This window comes from Manduca sexta, chromosome 6 (genome assembly GCF_014839805.1).
Source record: "Manduca sexta isolate Smith_Timp_Sample1 chromosome 6, JHU_Msex_v1.0, whole genome shotgun sequence".
NCBI classification, from domain to species: Eukaryota; Metazoa; Arthropoda; class Insecta; order Lepidoptera; family Sphingidae; genus Manduca; species Manduca sexta.
In genome coordinates, this window is record NC_051120.1 from 1,864,281 (window position 1) to 1,890,838 (window position 26,558).

The window sequence follows — 26,558 nt, forward strand, 5'->3', positions numbered from 1 at the left end:
TTATGAGGAGATGGAAGAAGACTAATAATTATTTAAAATAAAAACAATATATACGTTTTAATGGCTATATCTAGTATTATAAGTATTATACACAGTAAGACACATAATTTTGTTTTTTTTGCACTTCTCTACAATGAGTTTAATTATGCACAAATCTTACATTACTACGTATGTGTAACTTAGTTTTTTTTTGCGTATTAAATGAAAGTTCAACGGCTGTTAATAGGGTGGTAGTTACAGACTGGTTAGCAACCATCGTCACATTGTGAAAAATCGCGCGGTTCGGGGTGAAACGGACTACATTCTATAAAACAGACCGTCACAATTCTACCGACCTTCAAAAAATGCAACCAGGGTCGGCGTGTGCAAGTTTTTTAGGTCCCAATAATATTAATGCTGACAAAAATCTTATTATATCCATAAGTGACGATAAAGTCGGAGTAAATGCATCAAGAACTCATAGCATCCTTCCTAAAATCTGGTGCCAGGACGCCCCTCCTAAAGCCGGCACTGAATGCAACATTCCACTCGTTCATTACATATAGATTAATTTTTATTTATACTTATACAATACAATTGGCTTGATTGCCATCTACTTTTAGCTTACATAATAAGTAGCATAAATTAATTTTCACTACAATCTAACTCTTCCATCTTGTTATATGCTTTCTTCAGTTCTTCGAGGAGCGACTGTGCCTGACTCTTTTCTATGAGAAGTTCTCTTGTGTGCTGTTCTCCGATAAATACGTCATCGACGTGCAGTGTCATTTTGAAAGTATCTACTGTCCCTTCAGGCCCTGGAGTTACTGACACGTCAGTCACTTTGTTTACTGGAAAAGAAAAGTGCGTTTTTAAGTTTATAGTAATTAGGGGTTCGGGGTGCAAGAACTAACGAAGTTTGTACTTAATACCAATTTTTTTCGCTACGTTAATGCGCGTTATTGCTACAATCACTTGAGAAAGAGTGGAATGGTTATGTTGGTTTCACCGGTCTTACGGACCAATGTCGACACTCGGGAGTATAGCATCATCCGAGCGAGCATTGGCCCGATTCCCTAACCCCCGTATACCCTACACCGGCATACCAACCAAAAGCCGCGGTGGCCTTCTGTGCATACGGGCGGCACCGGGCATCTCGTTGTAATGAGATAGCTGCGTAAAATCATCCCTGAGGTTGGTAATACCCATTCTTTTCGAACGCAGAAAAGAAACGAAACTTCATTGAAATTGAACACAATGTATGCGAATGCAATGTTTATATGCGAATCTTACATACTCTTTAAAAATTAAACCTGCATTCATAATGATATACACACAAAATTTTGTGAAGATGTTCATCGAGAGTGTAAGCAGCGATTCCTGTACGATTCAATTTGATATAATCTAGACCTTGTCCTGGATTCACATTTAAACTACTTTTGAACCGGGCAAAGGACTCGACTAAGCGGCGATAGCCTAGTTGGTTGTGGAACGGACTGCCGAGACGAATGTCCGCAGGTTCAAATCTCAAGGGCACACACCTCTGACTTTTCTGAAAAATTATGTATGTATTCTCAGGGAATTATCGCTTGCTTTAACGTTGAAGGAAACCATCGTAAGGAAACCTGCATACCTGAGAAATTCTCTATTAGGAGTTTTCGAGGGTGTGTGAAGTCTACCAACCCGCACTAGCCCAGCGTGGTGGACTAAGGCCTATTCCCTCTCAGTAGTAGAGGAGGCCCGTGCCCAACAGTGGGACAGGATATAATATAAGGCTGATATTATTTATTATTATAAAGGACTCAGTGAACCTTTATCCCGGGATGACATTTGACCATTTTATATTGAACAAAAGATGAACATAAAGTACCCACCCATAAAACCGTTAGCTTTGACATTTGCCTCGTGCTCTTCTCGATGCTCATCAACGGCCTCCGCGAGTGCAGTGGCGTGCGACCGCGGCACTCCAAGCACGAGGAGGTCGCGCGTCACCTGCGCGCCGGCGCACGCGCACGACCACGACTGGCGCAACACCCAGCGGATCACTGCCGCTGCGCGAGCGCATTCTTCGCGGGATGCTGGTATTGAAGAATCGTATGTTTATTTGAAGGCGATGCGAATTCATCACTGGTGATGATACTCATCTGCAGGAAAATCGTGGATGTGATCCCGGTTTTAAAAGAAAGGAAAAGGGTTTGGGAACTGGGAAGGAGAGGGGTTGTTCAGGTTTTGTTTTGAATCTTACTTTCTTTCTTTTTAATTTACAGGGGCTTCTAGCCGGGAGGGGCGCGTAAGTAATGTGTGAAATGTAATATGTATAGGAATATAAGTAATTATAAACTTAACCACATTTTAACATCAATGGAAATTTCATTAAAATACTCACACAAACTAGTCCCCTTCAACACGTCCATGATCTTGTCATCCTGCGAAACAAAGTTAACAAATAACAATTTACAACAAAATTAGCTGCAGTGAAACAAAATGGCGGACTTCGTTTCCCGCCAACGAGCATCACTGTTCTCATTCAATTACGCGACAAAGAGTGCCAAAGAGCCATACCTATCGGGCGGAATGGCGTTGTTACCACGCGCAAATGGACAAAGCAATATAATAATATAATGGACGTGTACCGACACGTTTTTTCAAAAATACCAGTCGATTTTATAAGGTCAAAGTTTACATTATAGTTGATGTCCTTATTTTGTTCTGTTTAGCACGTTTTCGTAACAGTGGCAGTAGATAAGTTAATTAAGTATTAGTAACAAATATTATTATTTTTGCCGCTGTACTAATATATAAATTTGCATGCTGTGGTCTCCTATAATTGAAGAGGCACGTCACATTGTTAATTGTACAAATGCTACGACATTATATTTATTATATGCCGTGTATCTTTTTATAAGGGCCACTCCCGGGAACATAAGTTGCTGGAAATAAAACTACTTGTAACAGTCTTTCGGTGCCGTGTATATATTTTTACCACTTTTTTACAACGCTTCATCACTCGCGCACACCACGACTCGTCGAGTCTATCTCCATCCGGTTGTCTAACGAGTCAAACTACCGTCTTATTTTAAACATTGTTTATAAATATATTCTAAAACTATTTTTATATTAGTTATTCTATTTGTTAAAACTGTAGACATATTTTCATTATTTTTTTGAGCAATAAATCAGTTAATTAAACTTACCATTTGTTTTTAATTTTCCCTTTTGCTACTTTTACTACTTATACAAAAGCAATTATAATATCAATATTCATTATAAGATTTATTACAATTATAATTGACAATTTAAGTATGTTTATGAATATTAGAGGAATCAGCTTGATTCAAACATAAATTACAATGTTGCCATTTAAATTAAAACAATACGAGGTTCATCATTCAGTAAATATACTTTAAGGATTCAATTATAAGCTATACAAGTAAACAAAATAATAATATATAACCCATTACAATTATATTAAATAAATAGGCTTACATTTTGTTAGAGGTCGTTAAATAAATAAATTATCTACTATTTTTTCTAAAAACCTGCAAAATTGTCAGGTGAATATTTACCACTATATTAAACAGTACGTAGTTTGTGCTCGATTTGATTTTCCGTTTGAACAACACTAATGTGTACTTATATCTAGCACGATTTATTCGGGACTGTATACTCTAACATCGAAGTCGTTCATCAATAATTAACGACAGCCGACACTAATTCTTGGTTAAGCAATCATCCTTCATCTGGTCACTTGCCTTTTCTTATTTTGTCTTTGCTTAGTTTGAAATCCGAAATCTACAAATTGAAATCATATTGCGCTAACATCACATCAGTAACAAAATTGCCTTTTTACTTATTCTTTGCGATATTTTTTAACCGAATCTATACTTAGCTAAAATACTTAATAGAGATCTTATGAATACGTAATCAGGGGCTCACCCGAGGGACCAGCTGGTAATCAACAAGAATAATGTTAAAATGTTCATTACTATTTCATAATTCCGAGTACTTACCTATCGTTAATGATTTTCTTTTTTTATAACGTCACAATTATATTGATCGTATTTTAATACGTCTTTAAGAAACATTTGAAACTAATCCAACAAGCATGCCTGTAGCAATAAGGTGTATTTAGTACACTACATAATATTTGTCACACAATAAATATAAGCAGGTAAGTAAACAAATGTAGGTATCTATAGAAAGACCAATCTATTTGGCGGAACATTTATAAAAATCTACAAATTCCAGCAGTATACTTCTCCAATACTTTTGATGTTGAAACAACAAATATTTATGTGTCAACGTATTTTCAAAGAATTGAATAAACGTGCACGCTTCAAACAGAATGTTAATGCTTCTCAGTTCACAAAATAAGACATGAAGTACTACCTAGGTAAATTTTTTGGAACCTAACATGCAGCCATGCTGTATCGATTCATGAAACTCTATGTAGAAGTTCTAGGTTAAACTTTATAGGTGTAAAATTAATTACGTCATTGCTCTGATAGTATAATTTAATATAAATAATATTAATAACAAATATTCATTTTTTGGCGCTGTACCAATATTTAAATTTACATGCTGTAGTCTCCTATTATAATTGAAGAAGCCCGTCACACTGTTAATTGTAAAAATGCTACATTGTTTTTATTATGTCGTGTATACTTCGTTGGAAGTCCTTAAATAAATAGACCTGGACGGGTGCGTTGGTGCTTGGTTAGTGGGATTCAATGTTTGATTTCCAGGTGGGATTTTAAGACACTAAATTTTTTGATGCGAGATGTCAAAATGAATCTCAACTTACAGGTTTTTTTTGGGTAGATTATGATTAAGTTTGAAACGATTTTGATAGATCAAGATAAATATAGTCATGTATATTAGAAAATACAGGTACTATTTCGGGGTGATTTTTTTCTGTTTTTTTTTTTTTTTTATTCTTTTTTTTTTTTGTACAGTCACTGCAAAATTACCCCACTACACCTGAGAGTAAGTGGAGTGGTATCCAAAAGAATGTTGAATGATATTAAATATATCAACAGCAAAATATTATACTTACTCGGAATACTAACTTTGTATGACGTAACTGAAAATCTATCAAATATAATAGAAATTAATTTTATAATTATATCAGCCCTGTATTATTTCACTACTCACTGCTCAGACACTGCACCACGTCGGCCTTCCTTACAAAATGTTATGCACATTTTAAGTTAACTAAATAAAATACTTTATTTTATGCCACGTTGGCCTAGGGCTGCCATCACCTAAATTGCGTACACCCGATAAACCCGGCAAAAATCTCACAAATTTGGGCATAATACGGGTTTTTCCCCGGACACCTATGAAAATTTATTTTTTTACTATAAAAAATAAAAACAACATTAAAATTAAAAAATATAAAGCACTCTCGGACGGCCCGAGGACGCCCATCAAACTATGACAAATCCGGGGAATTCCGGACGGATGGCAGCCCTACGTTGGCCTATCATAAAAATCATTGATTTTAAGTTAATAAAATACTTGTATTTCTATTTATCAATTCAAAGTTTTCGATACCAGAACTACGACAGAAGCCGCGTGAAAGGCTAATGGTGGGTGAAACACTATAACGCGTTAAATCGAATTTATCACGAATGGAACAGCGACGTGACTATATTGTGGAATAGCATTTATATGTATTCGATATTATTAGGTTATGACGTTCGAGTTCTGGTGTAAAATACGTGAGAGAATAGGTTCAAGTTCTGTGTAACAAAAACATTATAATTAAAAATTGAACCGTCTTCAAAATCCACTACAAAACCAAAAAAAAGGTGCCCTAGCACATTGTAATATTCATCGTAGTGGGTCCATATAAAATGATTCCTGCCGAATCCCTTTCGTAATTTAGGAAAAATCTAATTTCAATCATTAGAATGATATGCAGACACCATTTATGCATAATAATACTTATATGCTGTGTCAGGTTATTTTCGGAAAACATTATCTACCCTTCTCCACTAATTAAAAAAGATTTTTGAGTATTCCTTAAAAACTATATTTACCGTATAGTTATAATAGCGGCGATAGCCTAGTTGGTTGTGGAACGGACTGCCGAGACGAATGTCCGCAGGTTCAAATCCCAAGGTCACACACCTCTGAATTTTCTAAAAAAATCATGTGTGTATTCTTTGTGAATTTATCGTTAGCTTTAACGGTGAAGGAAAACATCGTAAGGAAACCTGCACATCGGAGAAGTTCTCTATAGGAATTTCGAAGGTGTGTGAAGTCTACCAATCCGCACTAGGCCAGCGTGGTGGACTAAGGCCTAATCCCTCTCAGTAGTAAAGGAGGCCCGTGCTCAGCAGTGGGCAAGTATATAATACAGGGCTGATATTATTATTATTATACTACTGCTAGTAAATACCTTTCGGAAAATCTTTCCCTTCGCCACTAATTTACAAAGATTTTTGAGTATAACTAAAAATCTATAATCTATTTACGGTGTAGTTATACCACTGCTAACGTCTTACCAATGAAGAACACTTACCGATCGCTCGTAGACCACACACGCCACCAGATCCCTGAATACTGAGGCTGGCAAGCCGCTTAGAGCATGAAGACCGGCCAGCGCCCACAGCGGGCAGTCACCGTCCGAGCAGAACTTGAATTTCTAACACGATAATTACATTAGATTCAGTGGGATCGGGCTGTTCTATTGCTATTCAGCCTTTACAGACTCACACCTTCGACCAATCGATTTTATGTATGTAAATGAAGTTTTTAACACTTCATTTAATTTTATTATTTTTAAATATCTCTATGGTTTTTTTTAATAGACAAGATTGACAACATTGAAATTAAAATGACATTTAAATTTAAAACGGATAACTAAAGATTTAAGAGATTTGTGAATGTAAAGTAATATTTTTAAATGTTGTTTCTCTTTCACGTAAGATTAATTTCATTTATTAGTATGGGTGTAAGGTCTATATGTAAAGTAAGAAAATTATTATAATAAAAATATCCCTTTCAGAGCAACAACATATTGCTTTTATTTCAAAAGTATACAAATAAAATTTATTGAAATAACAAATGATATGTATTTAGTCGCCCTATACCTAGCCTAGTCGGTTTTAGAGACAGTAAGTAAGAAAGAAGGAAAGAAAAAAGAAAGAAAGAAATATTTTATTTGGTTTTAGTAACGTAAAAAAAATATATTAAAATAATGAAATTACAGTAAAAGACTAGATGCTAACACTAATTACTTACTTAATTTATATTGTTTGGTACAAAATATAATCAGCACCCTCAAAATAGATAACTTTAAAATTCAACATTTCCACGACGGACTTACAAGTTAAATGAATACATCAAAAGCTTTACGTAACAACTCACCATTATAGTTAACTGAGACGCGTTAACTGCAACAAACAACAGTTTAAGTTATAAAATTATCATATTAATAGTGATACACATGTAGGAGACAGTTTTGACGCTCTATTACCCTTCAAGTGTTAGTGATCTTTACATCGTTGTAGGCACTTGATTTGGGCTGTTTTATGAGTCATCTTAGACTGAGAGAGCGAGAAGGAAACATGACTATAAAGTTATGTATATCTTTAAAATTAAACTACTTTTCGGATTCTATCGCGGGTTTTTATATTTAATTTTCTCCCGACGTTTCGACAGGAGGGTCAGTCCCCCCGTGACCACGAAGGCTGCAAAGTCTTCGAAACGTCGGGAGAAAACTAAAGAAATTAACATAAGAAATTATATATCTCCTCTATCGAGCGTAGTTTCTTAGCTCTATAATTAAACAAATCATACTAAAAATAGTAATATTTATGATGGTATTTGGATGATTATTAAAAGTAAACTCATTAATGGTTTTGGATGAAGTTTGGGACATAGAAAATTATCTGGATTAACATAAAGACACATTTTTACCTCGGAAAACCAGGAAATAAAATTCTTTTCATATGCTATAATATGATTAGATATAATTTTGTAAGTATTTTGGTTTTACCGTAAATAATTAAATAAATAATGGGGCTTTTAATCCACGGAACGCCTTTAACTCAAGCTGCGGCATGAGCCAACACTTACCACTAAAAAATCATCTTTATTACTGCATGAATGGACAAACCATATTTACAGAGCTAGCGACGTATCGAATAGCGGTCACTCACCTGCCTTCGCCATCCATATGTAATAACACAAATAACAACTATCTGTTAAAAAATATATATTTATAATATAAATAAAGAATTAATACGACTATAGTATGGAAAAATCTAAACACATTAAACACGACTAAGCGAGCTAGGCAATACCCAATGAACTGATGTACAATAGCTGGTTTCTGATGTAGTCGAGCAACAATGGACGCTGTTGACACACCGCTGGGATATTAAACTAGACGGTTTAGATGCCCTTTCCCAGGCTATTTTCGTCATAATAGAGATTTATGGAGTTTCACTCAGGAACATTTTTTGTTATACGCGCAAAATTAACCACACTGCACCTTATGGTAAGTGAAATAAGGTTTAGATAGTGTCGATTGACTGGTTAGACCCTCTCACCAGTCGGCATAATTATGTCAGCCTTTTTAAAACTGGATATAAACAGACTGATTCGAAACGCGACACACGTACGCAGGCCATTATAGAGGATTTTACACTTTGTGTACGGTGGCCTCTATTCCGGTGGATACAAATATTCTACCATCAGCAATGGTGTTGTGGCGTAATTCTTCTTCGAGAAACCAACACAAATATTCATACATAATATTTACTAAGATTAAGATATAACACATTTTTTTTGCATTATTGAAGCACTAATTATAAATAAAAAAAAAATATCTAAGTATCATTGTAATACCTCGATTTAAATATGGAACGTCTATAAATATCTTTGATCTCTTAAGTGTTAAAAGGGTTACAAGGCACAAGGATGCTAGTAGATCGAAGTTTCCCACCGTCCATGAAAACGTCACAAATTGGTTAAGGACTTAACACATTTAGTGGCTCCAACTTTATTAAGTTTCACGTTGATCAGTTTTGCTTTCCGATAGAGTCTTTAAAGTCTCTAAACATAAAAGCCATAAATAACGCACTATGCAATAAGGAACTTGAATTTTACCCGTCACACTGCAGAGCAGGCCTTGTTTATTTCCACAAAATAAGTTAAAATAATTTTCAAATTCTAAATTCTACGAGATAAATAGTAACATACTCCTCAAAACTTTTATATTAATATTCTTAATTATATACTTAACCCTTAGATCTTTTAATTCAAGTAAAACAGTGTTATTTTTTCCAAGTCAGAAGACGAGGTCCTTTACCAAAAAGGTTCCCGCGCAAAGTCGGCCATCTTGAGATAATAGATAACGTTTGTTTTCATTCAATCGACGGGCACTCTTCAATGGGCCCAGGTGTTTACTGTAACATAATTGTTTTGCCAATATGTCTGGTAATCGAACAGTCGAAGCGCTTATCCAATTAAACATCATGTAATTCTGAATGATTCTACTTTATATTGATCCATAACTTCTAACTACAATGAATATTATTCCTACATTAGAACTGAAAACATTTCTTATTGCTATGGTTTCTGTCGATGAAATTAATTCTAAAGCAGTTTCGTTATACCAGTAGATCCTATTGGTAGGTTGCATAATATAATTTCGTGGTCGTTACCAAGTTGATACGGTAAATAAAATCGAAGATGCAAATCTAGTTATAGATATCACACACCCACACAGCAGAGATGTGTTCGTTGTACATTTTGATACTGAATATATTTAACCTAACTTTAATATTTTGAATAAATTCTTATGTGAACTGTAGTAGCAAATAAAGAAAATTTTATTTTATAATATAACAACGTTTATTTAAAAGAAATCAAGATTAGACGACATAAAGTCCATTTTAAAAACCTCGCAAAATCGAGTCACTACGGTGTTTTAAAATTTGTATAGAGACAAAATTGGATTAAAATATTAAAGCTATGAAACGTTTTATGCATTAACTGAAAGCGTAGACATAGCAAGCCAAAGCTGCGTTTCAAACCGATGTATACATGCGGCCAAAAGTTTAGGCTATTTTGTTGACAGCAGTCTCGAAGAATCCATATTACCCAATTCTTGCCGGCTTCTCTTTATCAATATAAAGGGAAGTTTATGCAGAATTTAATTACCATTAGAACGATTTGTAGACCACATTGATGCATATTAGTACCTATATGTTGTGTCGGGTTACCTTTCGGAATTTAACCATTCGCAACTGGTTGACAGCATATTTTATTCTATGAAATATGTGACGATGGTCAATTTGTTAGAATGTTTAGTAATAACCGATCCATGGTATCAATCAATCAATCAGCCTATCGCCGTTTTCTTAAACTAAATCTAAACGTAAGTCTCTTGTATGCCAGCTATGTATAATGGGAATGAAGCATAAAGCAGCACTTTAGGATTTGTACGGGTAAATAGTTGTGAGCAAGAATTGTGTTCTAGTTTGAAGTAAATTATTGTTATTACTATTATTCGGTATGAAGAATAATATCTGAAGATCAATCAACATCGAATATCTGAAGACGTTAAGCGCCGCGCAGTACGATTATCATTTTCTTAATTTATATTAAATTCTTAACATACATTTAAAGACATCTCCTGCTTCGCCATTATAATTTTGACAAAATTCTGTACTTAATAACAAAAAAAAAAAATTTATGCGCTCAAATCTTGTGGCCCAAAATCTACACGTCGACACAAAATACACGTGGCTGGCTCACTTTGATCACGTTTGGACGTCGCCCCGTATCGCTGCCTGCAACGCTTCCAGACCAAAAGAGCCCAACCGACAACAACTATACGCATTTATGCCATTCTAAATACGAAAGCAATTTCCGTGTCTTGGATAAATTTTAATAACAATTTAAAATAAAATGATGTATGCTAAAATGGTGACCTAAATTAAGAGACATTCGCTAGAATTTGAGAATTTTCCCGGTGGTAGGATATATTTTATATCCGTCCGGATAGCGCCACGGTATACAAGTTGTTAAAACATAAGTGTGTCGCGTTCCAAGATCATTTGGTTAGCGCACCTTTTTTCTGGGGGCACCGTCTTAACTTATTGCAGCTACGCCGCTCACCTCTGCTACGACATGCTACGGGTACTGCGCGCCTACAGAAGACCAGTGTGCGTCTACGAAAGTGCTACGCCGTGTTATATGAGCGTGTATCGTCATAAGTATATTGCAATTCGTTTTAATCAACAAATATACCGCTGTATCATCCCACCAGAGATTTCATTTTTATTTCTGCACCGTTTCCCCTCACGCAATCCAGTAAACACTTATAGTCAAGCGTGTAGTTCAACACCCCCTATAGACCGCTTCTACAGTATATTTGCGCTCGGTCTCCACACTGAATGCACGCCTTCCTTATCCTTCTCCCACACATCCTTCCCAGCTATTCCCTGCCAACTTTCCTCCAGGACCCTGCAGTCGCTAAGCCGGGGGATTCCAGTATTCCATTCGCGGGTATCCCCCGGTATTGACTGTGGGGTCCGATAACAAAAAAAAACACTAACATTTTAAACTTATTATGTATAATTTTTTTCTTAGTATTCGCCTATTACTTCTAGAACTAACGACCGACTTAAGCTATGCGAAATCTATTAGTGTTGAGAATTTTACGCCCAAAACTTACACTATACGACTCTGATAGTGACGAAAGGTAAAAATTTCCGAAAGGAATCCCAACACAACATATAGCTACTACTATTCATGAATGCGGTCTACAAATCGTTCTGATGATAATTAGATTCTACAGAAATTTTATAAAAAGAGAAGCCGGTAGGAATCTGGTTGAATAGACCCCTGGCCACTGGACATTGAAAATATTTATAGAATGATAAGCACAAAAATCGAACCATCTAATGCTATCTAGTGACCTACGTTCCTCTCTCTTCAGTCGGACCCTCATTACTGAGGATCGTAATACCGTCCAAGGTCTTCAGCAGTCTTCTCCACGAGACGCGATCTTCGTCTTGGACACCGCTACGTTCATTGGCATATTTAGGACGTACGTCACAAAATTATCGCACATGTTCATTATCAAGATCATATTCATGAAAAATGTCGTATAACCTTTAATATCATATTAAAGTGGCACATAAAACATTATCCTTGGGTAAAACGAATATGTACTATTTGGCAAGAAGTTAAAGAATATGTATGGCTTAACAATTATAGCTTCCACCTCTATTACTTCATCATGCACTCAAAAACTTTATAACATAAAAATGACTTCGCGGGATAAAAAATAGCATAATTATTATCAAGTACTTTTTTACCAAACATTTAATTCTATTCAAGGCGACAATCCATTTACTTTTACCATTAAAACTTATATATACAAAGAAAAATTGTATTTATAACTAAAAATACAATTGCAATAAAGTTTTCACTAAGAGGGAAGCGAACCCGTCACCTCTATAGCAATAATCATCAGAAGCTCTCCACATTAACGAAGTACAAAACCAACTCCAAAAATCTCTACGGTGCATAAATCACTAAAATTTATATAAATTTTATTTTATTTTTATTTTAATTTTTAATTTTACGGTTTTATAAGAAACTAGCTGACCCGACAGACGTTGTCCTGTCTTGACTATGTATGCACGCGCGCATTCTGTCTATCGCTGACAGTTATTTCAAACCACTGACAGTTATGTAAAATTAATATTGCCGTTAAGTTTTCTTAAATTTTCAAATTTTCCGCGTAAATTGTTGATTTTTTTCTTGCATAAGAACCTTCTCCTGACAATAACAAACACAACAAAAAAATATAGTGAAGTCGGTCCAGCCGTTCACGCGCGATAGCGTGGCCAAGGGAAATAGGGATTCATTTTTTGTATATATAGATAGATAGACTATAAAAATGCAGCTAATGTAATCTTCCTAATTCGTGTTTTTATATTTAATGCACATTAAATATTTTGGATTCGACGCCCAATTTAAATTGAACATTGTTCCCGTACACGTTGCCAATCAATCAGTTAAATAGAGACGAACCCACGACCTCAGTGTTCTGACCGGCTTCCCCTTCAACGTCGCTCGTCAAACATTACCATTAGACGCAAATCTTAAAATATTTGAAATTCAACGCTAATCCGAGACTGCATCTTTACAAACATTAGCAGAATCCGAGGTATGTCCTGTGATGAACAATGACTGAGAAGTGTGTGTTAATAAATTCAATGCCATACGAGGAACGAAAAATTTTACAGCATTACAAAGAGTAGAAAATAGTGGGTCGATGCGGGCTGCTAAAGACCAGCATAGTTAGCGCTCTTTCGGAAGGCCTACGATCAGCAGTAGAGTTGATAATCTTATTAATAGATAGAAGACAAGAAAATAGGTTTTAGGATGTGCAGATTAGAAGATCGTATTTAGAAAACAAAACGAAAAATCTAAATGTTTTGCCAAAGCCGTTAAAAATTCAATTGTTATTCCTATTCTAGCTCGTTTCAAAGGGTCTTAATACATTAAACGTGCAAATGTAAACAAATATATAGCCACTTTTAACGTCCCCATTTTGTACTTATATGATGTCAAATATTGTCTGTTAATTTGTTACATTTTCTAGTGCCTTTAGACTAAATCTTAGAATTAATTATTGTCAAATTTTCCAGCAGAAATTGTCTGAGCCTTTAATTGGTGCATCTATTAGTTATTAACCCTGTGTAAAGTGTATTAGACTGTTAATATAATATGTACTGTTGATGTACCTATTATAGTAAATAAATAAATAAATACATTGTAGTTACTGTAAGAGTTAAAATAATACGCACTACAATATTCGCCGATGTTAATGTAGTCACAAACAAGGGCTAGTATATACTTCCATTTCTCAATCTAAACAATCCTTTGTATCAGAAACTCACTTTTGATACACGGCCCTAAATAACAAGAAAACCCAAAACTTAAGTCGATAACTAAGGAAAAAGACTAAGTCAAAAACGAAGTATCGCAGAGTAAAAAATCTAGTTCTACAAACGTGCGTTTAAAATACAAGTCAACAAGCTTTAGAAGCTAATGAACAGGGGATAGCAAAACAAGCAACGTTTCGTCCTGGAACGACGCGAGATGTGGCCATTGCAATTCAACAGTTGGTCACACCAGAAGTACAGACAGCAGACAAAATGCGTCAGATTTCGCATTTATATTCTTTATTCAATTATTTTTTTTGGAGTACCTTAACGCGGCTTACGGTAGGTGTTTTTTTTGCTTTTATTTAAGGAGCTTGGGCGTAATGTCACGACCGTGTCGCTATTTGGGATAATATGTAACTTATTGTATACGGGATGCTAGCCAACAGTGTTTTTTATCTGTAATAGTATTTTATGATTTATTTATTTAAATCAGGTATTGAGAAATGAAAACTCAAGATCGTATGCAAAATAAGGATTTAGAAAAGTAAGTTAATGAAATTGTATAATTTGTACCAATTGCTCACTGTTTACTTCATACCTGACAGAGGTCCTCTGACCGCACATATGTTTTTTATTTATATGTAGCCTAAGCAATGGGTATTCTATAATCTAAAGGTAAACGATTTATAAATTATACGTTTAGAAATATGATATTTTCTTTACTCTATGTTTTCGCAGTAATTTAAAAATATAATAGAACAGATTTTATACATGTTTACAATATTTGAGTACGATATTTTAAGATTGAATTTAGAAAGGATAGAATAATAATTTTTGGAATCCTCAAATACTTAGAGAAAAGCTTGGAGGAAGCACGAAATTAGCATATCAAGCAGGAAGCTTTAAAGAATTGGGTAAGTTAATGAGTTAACTTTAACATCGTTGTGAATCAAAATCAATTACTCCATTTACACAAAAAAAACTGCGGCCTCCAGATTACTAAATACAGTATTGTTTTTTCCCACGTCATTTATTCTATAGTAACAAAAGTCAACAAGATTTTTATCATCTTTTTAACAAATATGACCAAAAAATTGCATACATTATCCACACTTCACTATCTAACATCATAAAGCTAGAACTCCCTGCAGGAAATATCCTCATAACACATACACACTCAATAAAAATTAACCCTAAACCATCCCACGTATGACGTTTTCTGCCGTCTGTACCGTGTTTTAGCCCGTATATAAGCCCGGGCTCCGTAGCATGGTCATCACAGCAAGCCGAACTGTCAAGACAAGCGGACCTTTGTGCTATAGTGACCCTGTGGCGAGATTTCAATGTTCTGAGGTGGGTAATTGCTTTTTGATTACGTTGAAAGTGTAAATTAATAATGATTTTTTTGGTGTTTTTCAATTAGATGATATAATTCGTAAATAATTTAAATTTAATATTTTTTAAATTGATGAATTTATTTGTCGATTTATATTTTTTTTTAATTTGGTTATAACTTCATACCGTTGTATAGAAAAATGATTTTATCAAATTATACAATATTCAGTATCAAAACTTATTAGTGAGTGAAATGGAAACTATATAACCATGATAACATTTCAATAAGAATTAATAATGGGGGCAAAACTTTCAGTAAACTGCAAAGTGCAGTTTGCATACAATATAATTATGAAGAGTAAACTAAAGTTTAATAGAATGCTTTTAATGTTACAAATTTTAGGAAATTTTGTTTATTCTGTCCTTATTTTTAGTATTTACTAGATTATTGCAGTTATTTATTTTGTAGTTAAGATATATCTGTTTAGGATATTTTTTTAAATGTTCCTATTATAAATTTAACGGTATAATAAGAAACTTGAAGAATATAAATATAACTTCATTATATCACAACAATTTGCAATAATAATAATTTTGTAAAATTTAAAGCGCCATCGAATAATGATTATAACTAATCAGTAATTTATGTCAAAGTCTAATGCCAACATAACTTTACGATTAATTATGGACCAGTCAAATTATAGACATATATTCATTAGAATATTATTACAATTTTATCTTCTGGCCCTTTTTTGTCTAATGCCCGCATATTTAGGTTTTCATACCTTTTTGATTCTCGCATTAGGCAAACAAATTAGAAATAGAAATGGTTTTCAATAGACTTACCTTTTTGAGAAACTACAGTTAACTACAGGCAGTTTTTGAATTAAAATCCTCTTTTTTAATAATGTGTTGTATTCTGTAGAGTTCTGTGTCGATACACGGGCGTATAATTGTAAATCAAAAAAATTTAGTTTACTACCAACTACGATAAAAAATCTTCAAAAACCCTGGCTACACGTCTACCTACTTTTTTGAGAATAGCAGCCTGAGCTAATTGTATTACATTGCTGTCGATAAAAAATCTAGATGCCTTTATAATCTGCAAACTTTATTTCCTAATCTATCTATACTAGTATATAAATCGGAAGAGTTTGTTTGAATACGCAAATCCAAAGAACTTCCAAACCCATTTAAAAATTATGTCACTAGTAGGAAGCTACATCACTCAGTACTATAGGCTAGTTTTGAATTCGAGAGAATATTTATCCTGGAAAATCTTTTTCACGCGGACGGAGCCGTTGAAAAATATAGTTAACTAAGTATATATTTTGATTAAGTAGGAAGTGTAAATTAATAATATATATATTTTTTTTGGTGTTTTTTATCTTCAAACAAACACCACGAACAAATGTACTAAAGTTTGCGCCCTTGTTACGGGCCATACGGTTGCTTAATACTATATCCCAGAGCTTGGATATATTTCTATGTAACCTGTCAAAATTCACAGAAATGGCTCATAGATGTATTGAAATCAATTGTTAAGATTAAATCTGTATAACATCGCAATAATATTACCTGTTATGGTGTTATAATATATGTGTAAATAAATTAAAGAAAATATTTCTAAAATCCCTTCTTACTCACTGACGGTGTATAAGAAAATCGTGTGCAATATTTTATGATTCCAGATCAATCGGTATTTAGTAGATATAGGCAGATAATTCAGCCCCCTCATAATGACCCAAAAAAGCGATTCCTAAGTCGATATTTAATTTTGGTGTTTGTGATTGATCGAGAGACCAATGCATCATTTGCGTGTTAATACACTGTAGCCAGTGTAGGTAAATACTGGACATAAAGACTTAACATCCCATACTTCAGGATGGCAAGCGCAGTGGAATACCAAACATTATTTTGTAATTCAAGTTGTTATATGGTGTTTTTACTGTTTATGGGCGGTCGTATCGCTTACCGTCAAGCGAACGAAAAGCTCGTCTCGTCACTCAAACCATAAATTGAATAATTTTATGCAAAAAACATCACACCCAAAAATGGGACTAAAAGATAATGTTATAGAGGTGGAATTATTTCGAGCTTCCCGTTTCTGTTAATCTATTTTTATTGTCAACAATTGTGATATCGGATACATTGAAACAAAACTTTGGCACGTCCAAATCCATTGCACACACAAAATTTTAAACCTTGCAAAAACATGGCCTGCATTTTGTCTGGTTTGATCAAATCAACGGCATTTTTAAATCAATTTAACTGCTCGGCCAATTTTTAAAAATAAATAACAACTGCGTTTTCGTGAAGTTTTATTGTAGTACCTAAATATTAAAAAGTTAAAGTCTATATAAAGTCTTATCCATATGGCGATATGTTCGTCTCCTATCACATCATGGGACGAATACACGCGTTGAAAAGTGGGTGTATTTGTTGCAACTCTGTCTACAACTTCGGGGATAAAGTGCGTTAATGCCTGCTGAATTTTGATTGTCCGCATGAATCTCGGTATATAGGTACTGGCCTGGTTCTTGAGTCTTTGACTAATAGAAAGCTCCGTTATCTTTAAAGTATACGGACTTTTTACTCAGGGAACACTGAAATACGATCAAAAACTAGTCCTATTTCTTCCTGATATTGTTAATGCATAAGTCTGTAAAAATGTTTGGATATTTTATGTTTGTTAGAAATAACCCCAATTGAACGGATTTGGATGAAATTAGGCATGGTAGATGTTTAACCAGCGGCGAAGCATATAACCCGATTTCTGCCGGCTTTCCTTGATGTAGAATTTCTGTAGAATCTAATTATCATCAGAACGGAATGCAGGCCGCTTTTACGCATATTAGTACCTATATGTTGTGTTGGGTTCTCTTACAGAAAATTTCACCTTTTCCCACTATTAAACACAAAAATATTTATTCATTAAAATTAAACTAAAATTAGCTCCTCTCCCGTGTGTCCCCACTATGGCCACGAAGGCTGCCGTCTTCGAAACGTCGGGAGAAAACCAAAATATTAAAACCGCGATAAAATCCGAAAAATGCTTTAATTTTAATGTCTAACATTCGCGTAAACATAAATCAATATTCATTGAGTTTCTACGACCGAAAAAATCTTATAAATTTACTTCCACCACAACACACGACATACTCGGACAAAATTTTCAGAAGCAAACACAATCCACAATAGATCTCGAGCGATTCCAACAATTTCGCCGCGTTTTACACGTCAAAGTGTCGCGTGCCTTCATAACAATGCACTGGTGTTCAGAAGAGCACAATATGTAGTTGAAAAAATGCATAACATTACGCATAGGGCAGGTATAGCGCGGGTATTGCATATCACGGGTATAAAGCAACGGGTACAAAGGCATTGACTACAAAGTGTGACCTTTGTTTGGCGTAAATTTTTTAGCTTCGCCTATCTTTTGCTGACATGGGAAAAAATGGCTTTTCAATTGGAAATATTAGCTTGCCCGGATTGGAATTTGCGTCTTAACTGAAGTAGGCAATTTCGCGAAGTTATGTACATAAAGGTGATTTGAGTGGTAGTCACTTGTAGACTTATTGTCTACTGGATCTATGGGCCCGCTGAGCCCTGAGACTAGATAGACCACCGTCTCAAAAAACAGAATCCGAATCATTTGATAATTTGCTATTGCCTCCTTTGTGTTTTCCTTGAGGCCAGCAACAAACACGAGAATACATAACCATGAACAGTTAAGGGCAGTAAAAGTTACTTAACACCAAATGACACAATAACTCGATTGCACAACAACCGTATATCTATATCTATACTATTATATAAAGCTGAAGAGTTTGTTTGTTTGTTTGAACGCGCTAATCTCAGGAACTACCGGTCCAAACTGAAAAATTCTTTTTGCGTTGGATAGCCCTATGTTCGTGGAGTGCTATAAGCTATATATCATCACGCTATACCCAATGGGAGCGGAGCAGTAATAGCTAATCTCAGGAACTACCGGTTCAAATTGAAAAATTCTTTTTGTGTTGGATAGGCCTTTGGTCGTGGAGTGCTATAGGCTATATATAATCACGCTATACCCAATGGGAGCGGAGCAGTAATAGCTAATCTCAGGAACTACCGGTTCAAATTGAAAAAATCTTTTTGTGTTGGATAGCCCTTTGGTCATGAAGTGCTATAGGCTATATATCATCACGCTATACCCAATGGGAGCGGAGCAGTAGTAGCTAATCTCAGGAACTAGCGGTTCGAACTGAAAAAATATTTTTGTGTTGAATAGCCCTTTATTTGTGGAGTGCTATAGGCTATATATCATCACGCTATGACTAATAGGAGCGGAGCAGTAATGGCTAATCTCAGGAACAACCGGTTTGAACTGAAAAAATATTTTTGTGTTGGATAGACCTTTGTTCCTGGAGTGCTATAGGCTATATATCATCACGCTATGACCAATAGGAGCGTAGCAGTAATGAAACATGTTGCAAAAACGGGGAAAATGTATTAATTAGTTTTTAGAGCATCCGCTGCGTGCGCTGCGTAAACGGTTAAAGTAATTCAACAATAATGTATGACGGGATTGTTCCTCTTAAAAAGTTCTACAAAAATATATTATAAACCAAAAGTCCCCCGCTGCATCTGTCTGCCTGAACGTGTTAAACTCAAAAACTACCCAACGTATTAAGATGACATTTGGTATGGAGACAGTTTGAGACCCTGGGAAGAACATAGGCTCCCAGGAAATTATACAGCGTGACTTTTATAACGGAAAACTTTAGCCCGAAAAACTTTATAACGCGGGCGGAGCCGCGGGCAAAAGCTAGTTATATTATAAAACGAAGTCGCCGCGCCTCGAAAACTACTAAACTCAATTCGATGTGGTATGGAGATAGTTTTATATCCTTGGAAGGACATATTATACCGTGAAAATATTTATCTAATGCGTAATTCAATAAAGATTGTTCACGCGGGCGAAGACACGAGCAAAAGTTAGTACTACTTATGGAAAAAGACAGTTTCAATTTTGGTCTTTATATTACATAACAATATTATAACGACGCATATTTTAGTTGGTGTAGGATATTTTACATCCGCCTGAATAGCGACCACCGTACATGAGGCGTTAAAACCCGCCAGTGGCCCACGTTAGTTGCGTTCCGGGATCAGCTTGTGTAAAACCGGTTGCAACAGGCCGGCATAATTGTTTCGACTACTGAGGGGGTAATCATCTCTTGTCAGTCGATATTCTATGGCACCTACTCCACCTACCGTCAAGTGTAGTGGGGCTAAATTGCCAAGCCCGTACCTATAAAGAAAACTTATACTACTTACACTTTATAAAGAATCTGTTTGACAAAAGTTTGTACGCTTTGAAATCCTTAAGATTTCCAAATGAGTGCATGGTATTTCGCTTTACGAATATCATTCGATTTACATTTGGATGGTTGGTGTTCCTTGGCGCGATTTGCAAGGAATTTTCTTCTTGTTCAAAATCTGTTCCTTTCAGTACATATCATGTAGTTAAGATTAGGGAAAATTTATTTATTATTGATATTACAGAAGGTTTAGTTCGCACTGCTCCGTATATTCTACACATTATTTCAAGATTTGTTATCATTTTATCGTTTTCGGCTTGTTCAATACAAAATAACGATGTGTTCATTAACAAAACAAACTGTCTTGATGGTCGTAATTTCACTTAATATATGTAAATCATTAAAACTAAAATCGGACACACACACTCACGGCTTTTCCCCGAATGGGTAGGCGGAGGTGCAACTTTTGCACCTATTTACCGTGTGTATTCCCTGCCATGGAGTGATAGGGGCGAGCCTATGCCCATATGGAGCACAAATTCCAGACTTCGGGCTGAGTGGAAAAACCCAATAGCATTACTACCGACCCGGGGATTGAACCCGAGACCTCAGGACAGCAATCGTAATACAACTGCCGCCGAGGTCGTCGCAAAAATCGCATCATACAATCGAAATTAGTACATGCATTTTACTTTACAAACAGACAAAGCCAAAACAATTCCAAATGTTAAAACAACCCTTTGAGAAAACAGTCATCGTAACGGTAAAGAAAACATTAATTAACGCAACAAGGTATTACAAACAAATCTACTCTCTGGACAATGGCTTTGTTGGTTAAGTCGTAATTAAATTATTCTTATTTATATTACATGTTTGCAGTTGTTTTAAACAACTAATGTGTGAGTTAGGTCTGATTAACACTATATCTCGTAGGAAAGATAGACTTTATACGGCTAAATGAAGATATAGACAAGTTTTTCGTCTGGTGAACTTTACAACTACCTTTATATTGTAATTGTACTGAAAAATTTGACATTGTACTCAGTGTAACTACTGGACATAATTAGACATGAGTTATGTCTCGGGATGGCGAGCGCAGTGGAATACCAAACAATAATGTGTAATTCGAGGTGTTGGATGGTGTTTCTACTGTTTGTGGGCGGTCGTATCAAATACCGCCACGCGAACGGCAAGCTCATCACGGCATTCAAAGCAATAAAAATTATGTTTCGAATTTTAAAGTATCGTATACACATTGGATCAGTGTCACAGCATTGGTTCTTGCTGCCCCTAGTCACCGGGCAATTGCAAAAAAGAGCTAATTTCAATAAAACAAGAATAAGTTTCACGCCCCTCCCAACTCCTTAGATACTGGTACATGCGACGTTCATTATTTTATAGATTTTATTTTAGGCATTTCAAAGTGTCGCCTAAACTACGCTACAACACTGGAGTTGCCTTCATAATAAATTCGAAGGAAATATTTATATTTGGGTTTACAGCGCTATACCGCTGAAAGTATACTTAATAAACTTTTTTTTTTTCTTTTTTTAAGCTGATATTACCTACACTTGTTAACCGAGCTAGGGCAGACTCATACAAACACATCGGACTTTTCCGCAAACTTTGAAATTTATGCGACCATGCTGAGGGCACCCCCTGAGGTTATGAACCTCGACTCAGGACGGTCACAGGGAACAATTATCTAATAACATAATATATATAACAGTTACAAAGCGAACCCATCATAACCCAATAAGACAACTGATGTTAAAATCTAAAAACTATATTAACTGGACTTCGCCTTTGCTGTCAATATACCAATTGGGTGATGATAAAAATGTAACCCATTTTGGGATAATGGAGGTGAGACAGCGGGTCAGCAAATATAATGCGAAACATTGTCGTGTTTAATGATAGATTTTGCGACATATTCGCTGGAACATTCACTACTGTGGAAATGCAATTATTTTTTAGTTTGAAGAACATTTAAGCCAGTGTAATTTAGGCATGACTGACTGCCTCGGTGGCGTATTTGTATTGCACGCGCGGTACGGCAAGGCTCTGAGGTCCTGGGTTCGAATCCTGGGTCGGGCAATGTGATATTTGGGTTTTTCTGCACAGTATCAGCCCGGAGTTTGGAATTTGTGCCCGATATGATATGATATGATAAAGTGGGTGCTCTGGTTGCGCTTCTGCATACCCCTTCGGAGATAAACGCGTAAGGTTGTGAGTGAATGTGTGTAATTTAGGCATTGATACTTCGATACCTGTCTCAGGGTAATCAGCGCAGGTCATTACCATGTGGCTTTGTAATTTTATACTTCAGATAGTGTTGCTAATTATTGGGCAGTTGTGAGCTTTCATTAGGCGAGCGACTTGTTCGTCTCATCATTTAATAATGAGAATAAAAAAATCCGTGTCTCGATATTATTAGACTGAGACCGTATTTCTCATAGATCGTGATGCCCAATTTCAGTAATGTGTTTAGAAATTTTACTGGTTCTTCGTTATTTATATTTATTCATAGTGATTAACTTTATCTATCCCTTTGTCCACAGAACCATGTCACACCACTGGCTCCTGATCACGCTCTCCTGGCTGGGGACGGCCAGCCTCCAGTACATCAACACCGGAGGCCCCGGGGCAGACTCCATCCTCGACCCCTTGGACTCCGTGCTGCAGTACCCGCTGCCATACGTCAATTACTTCAACATGCCGGCCACGCGCGAACTCGAACCCCCACCAGAACCCAACGACCAATACTACAACCAAGAGACAGAAGTACAGAGGAAGAGGAGAACAGCTGACGATAAAGAAGAAGCAAGGAGCAGGCATTGGCTGCCAAACTTGGTTGATACCGACAAGACATTATACTTTCGCAACGAAGACCAAAACGGCAGTCCATTTCTGATCGGCTACACTGGCACTGCAGATGAGAACGCTACTGAGCTGCTGAATAATATTGAGAAGAAGAGCTTCAGCCCGTGGGGTGGTAAGAGGGATAAGGCAAGCATCGAACATATGTGGACATGGAAACGAGCAGCGGCCATCCGCGAACCTACTATGCCGAAGCGAGTGCGCTTTAGTCCCTGGGGAGGCAAGCGCAGCGGACAAATGGTGCTGAAACCTGGAGGCAAAGGCTCTAAGATAATATTCTCAACCTCCATCCCGGAACTGACGCGTATCGTCTCTAACTACTCGCCGGCAAACGAGAAACTGGACGTAGCTGGCTTCCAATTCATCCCGAACGTTGACAAACGGCATCCGATCAAAATTCTCGCTTTAAGCACCAAAATGGATGAGAGGACGATGCGAGAAGCGCTACCCTTCAAGGCATTCGTTGAATCTCTACCTAAGATCTTCAAACCTGGCCATCCGTACTTGGATGTGAACCTCAAGAAAGATGGCAAGAGGAAAGTTAAATTCAGCGTATGGGGAGGCAAGCGGTCACCACCAATCATTGGTCCCATCTGGACCCCTGCACCACAAAACATCAAGGACTCCACCTTGGACACGATTCTTCTCATCAGGAACAGTCAAGACAAAGACGACCACGCGGCGAAGGCTTTGTAAAATTTTAAGTCATTTTGTTTATAATTGTTGAGCTCAAAATTTTCTGTTTCACTATGTAGATCACTTAGAGTAAGTGCCATACCACTCTAAAAGTTTGGTGAAAAAAAAAAACAAAAAAATAATGTCTATGGCAAATTGGCTGGGTTTGCCATAGGCCGTACTGACGGTACTTTGTTATTTGTTAGCTATATTGTTAGTTGATGTTAGTAATATTTAGTCACTTACGCGTCAAATTCCGCCATTTTATGGTGAACTAAGGCTATTGCGAATAAAACAATTTAATTGTGAAAAATGTTTATTTATTGTTATCCCATAAACAATACACAATGTAGCAATACACAACAAAAAACGACATTCATTCATAAATCAAATAAAGTAGAATTTCCCACAGAGGGAGTGTTGTCCACCGATAGGTCTGTTTTTGCATTTGCATAAAATAAACATATATTTTTAGATTCACAAAGGCACATTATCCTATGACCGATGAGGTGTCAAATTTTATGTATTTCCCTTCATTATTAACTTCAAATTGATATCTATGTGATAATCAATCAAATACATTATTTTAAGTCAGATCAGGCACTGGTCACCACAGGTTTTTAAGCAATATTTCTATAACAGTTATTATACATTGTAATTGCAAGAGCTGTGGAGAAATAAACTATTTATTAATAATTGATATAATTATACATAATGAGCCAATCAAAAACCTAAATAGAAGAATTTTGGTCAAAGCCTCACTGAAACTTTCCCATAAAAATTATATTAATGAAATAATAAAGTTCCTTTTACTTAAACAATCAATGTTGAAAACATGGGTACTTTTGAATCGGCACATATCAATAATCTATTTATGAAATGAATTTTCTGGTTCTTTATCATATCTTTCGTTAAGTCAAACTTTAGACCTTAAAACTATTTTAACTCCAGGAACAGCTTTTAATTGTTTCCGTGTCAATTAAAATTTGAAGGTATGTAGGAATCAAGTGACATAAACAAAATGAGATGAGTACAATGTCTAAAAATGTATAAATGTGAAGTCCTTAACTACTAATTATTATTATTGGGTGCATAATTATATATTTTAGATATATAATCTTTATGTTGTGTGTAGAAAAGATGAAATTACCTTAAATGACATATTAATAATTGGCAGTTTATTATTGTTCAAATCTAATACTTTAATAAAAACAAAAAATGCTTTTTCATTCAGAAAATGATCGTAACAACCTTATCCAATCAAACAAAAACATCCCTTAAACAAAACATAATTAAACAGTCCGCAAGATGATGTGATATCCTGAATCAGTTTGGACTGGTTTGCTGAGTTGGCCAAGCTTCAGTTTAAATGCTTCCTCCTCAAATGGCTGCTGCATCTGCCCTCTTCCAAACATGCCCAGATCCCCACCACGCTTGGCCGATGAGCAGTCGGAATATTTCATTGCAATATCAACAAACGGGACATCATTCGCTACAATCTGTTTACGGTAGCTTTTTAGAAGGTCTAAAGCTTCTTCCTTACTTCTGGTGATGTTTTCCTCGCGCCAAGACGACGGTCGCCGACTCTCTGCATGTTTCACCAGTATATGGCTGCACCGGATTTCTCCAGGGTCTGCAGGAGCTTCTGGACGCTCCCATTGAGACTTCTTTGTGTATGTGTTGAGGAAATATGTCATCCCGGTGGAACGGCTGGTTCTCATTTCCCATCCTTCGGGCAGCGGCGCTTCGTTATCTTTCGACATTCTGCAAGATTTTGTAACATATTTTCATGGGGTTCTCGAGCTTGCACACAAATTTTATTTCTTAAATTAAATTCTTGCACGTTATTTCGGATAACACAACACATTTTTAGACGAACTTTCTAGTGAGTTTTATTTTTATGAACTTAATTAATTTAATGAATAATAGTTGGGATACGGTCCTTGCATTCTACGAAATATAAGCCTTAGTCCACCATAAACGAATAATATCTTAAGAACTTCAGATTACGAAGACGGAATTAAACTATTTAGTAACATAACCTATAAAATCACAATATGTTTAATCGCAAAATATTGTATTTATGTCTTATTTAAAGAATAATACACTTACTTGAAAGTTGAACAATCGCAGTTATGTGGTTGAGATGTTTTATAAAGTTTATTTTGATTCCGATTACAACAACAAAAAATAAGCCGCCTTTGTTTGACAGGACGCCTACTTTTACTTTTTAAATAGGGATGTGGAAATAATATAGTCTTAGTATGCCGGTAATTTCCATTCGATTCATGTATCGATATAAGATAATTTAAGGCAAATTATATAGGATTATTAAAATATTATTATAAAGTACAGTATGATTTATTTACTATAATTCAATGATTTTAAAGTTTTTTAAATACAAAAACTACGGATTGTTCAAATAATTTCGGTAAAAAAAGTAGGTAGCATTCCTAAC

The 26,558-nt window shown here is 35.6% G+C and overlaps 2 protein-coding genes across 4 annotated transcripts; one reads left to right on the forward strand and one right to left on the reverse strand.

The window, feature by feature from the left end:
- Positions 1–38: 38 nt before the first annotated feature.
- On the reverse strand, positions 39–26,380 carry LOC115440948 (putative peptidyl-prolyl cis-trans isomerase dodo). 3 transcript variants are annotated; one of them, XM_037447395.1, is made up of 6 exons: positions 26,213–26,356; positions 7,357–7,382; positions 6,509–6,631; positions 2,366–2,405; positions 1,854–2,057; positions 39–830 (listed from the first exon to the last, which is right to left on the reverse strand). In XM_037447395.1, exons 2-6 carry the CDS (start codon positions 7,357–7,359, stop codon positions 625–627), a joined length of 576 nt encoding a protein of 191 aa, XP_037303292.1. In that variant the 5' UTR covers positions 7,360–7,382; positions 26,213–26,356; the 3' UTR covers positions 39–624. The 3 variants fall into 3 exon arrangements, with proteins under 3 accessions (XP_037303292.1, XP_037303294.1, XP_037303293.1); XM_037447397.1 differs by lacking the exons at positions 6,509–6,631; positions 7,357–7,382; positions 26,213–26,356 and adding an exon at positions 2,963–3,098; XM_037447396.1 differs by lacking the exons at positions 39–830; positions 1,854–2,057; positions 2,366–2,405; positions 6,509–6,631; positions 7,357–7,382 and adding an exon at positions 24,404–25,864 and having other exon boundaries at positions 26,213–26,380.
- LOC115440945 lies at positions 15,195–24,364 on the forward strand. The gene is made up of 2 exons (XM_030165471.2): positions 15,195–15,257; positions 23,107–24,364. Exon 2 carries the CDS (start codon positions 23,111–23,113, stop codon positions 24,119–24,121), a length of 1,011 nt encoding a protein of 336 aa, XP_030021331.2. The 5' UTR covers positions 15,195–15,257; positions 23,107–23,110; the 3' UTR covers positions 24,122–24,364.
- Positions 26,381–26,558: the final 178 nt, after the last annotated feature.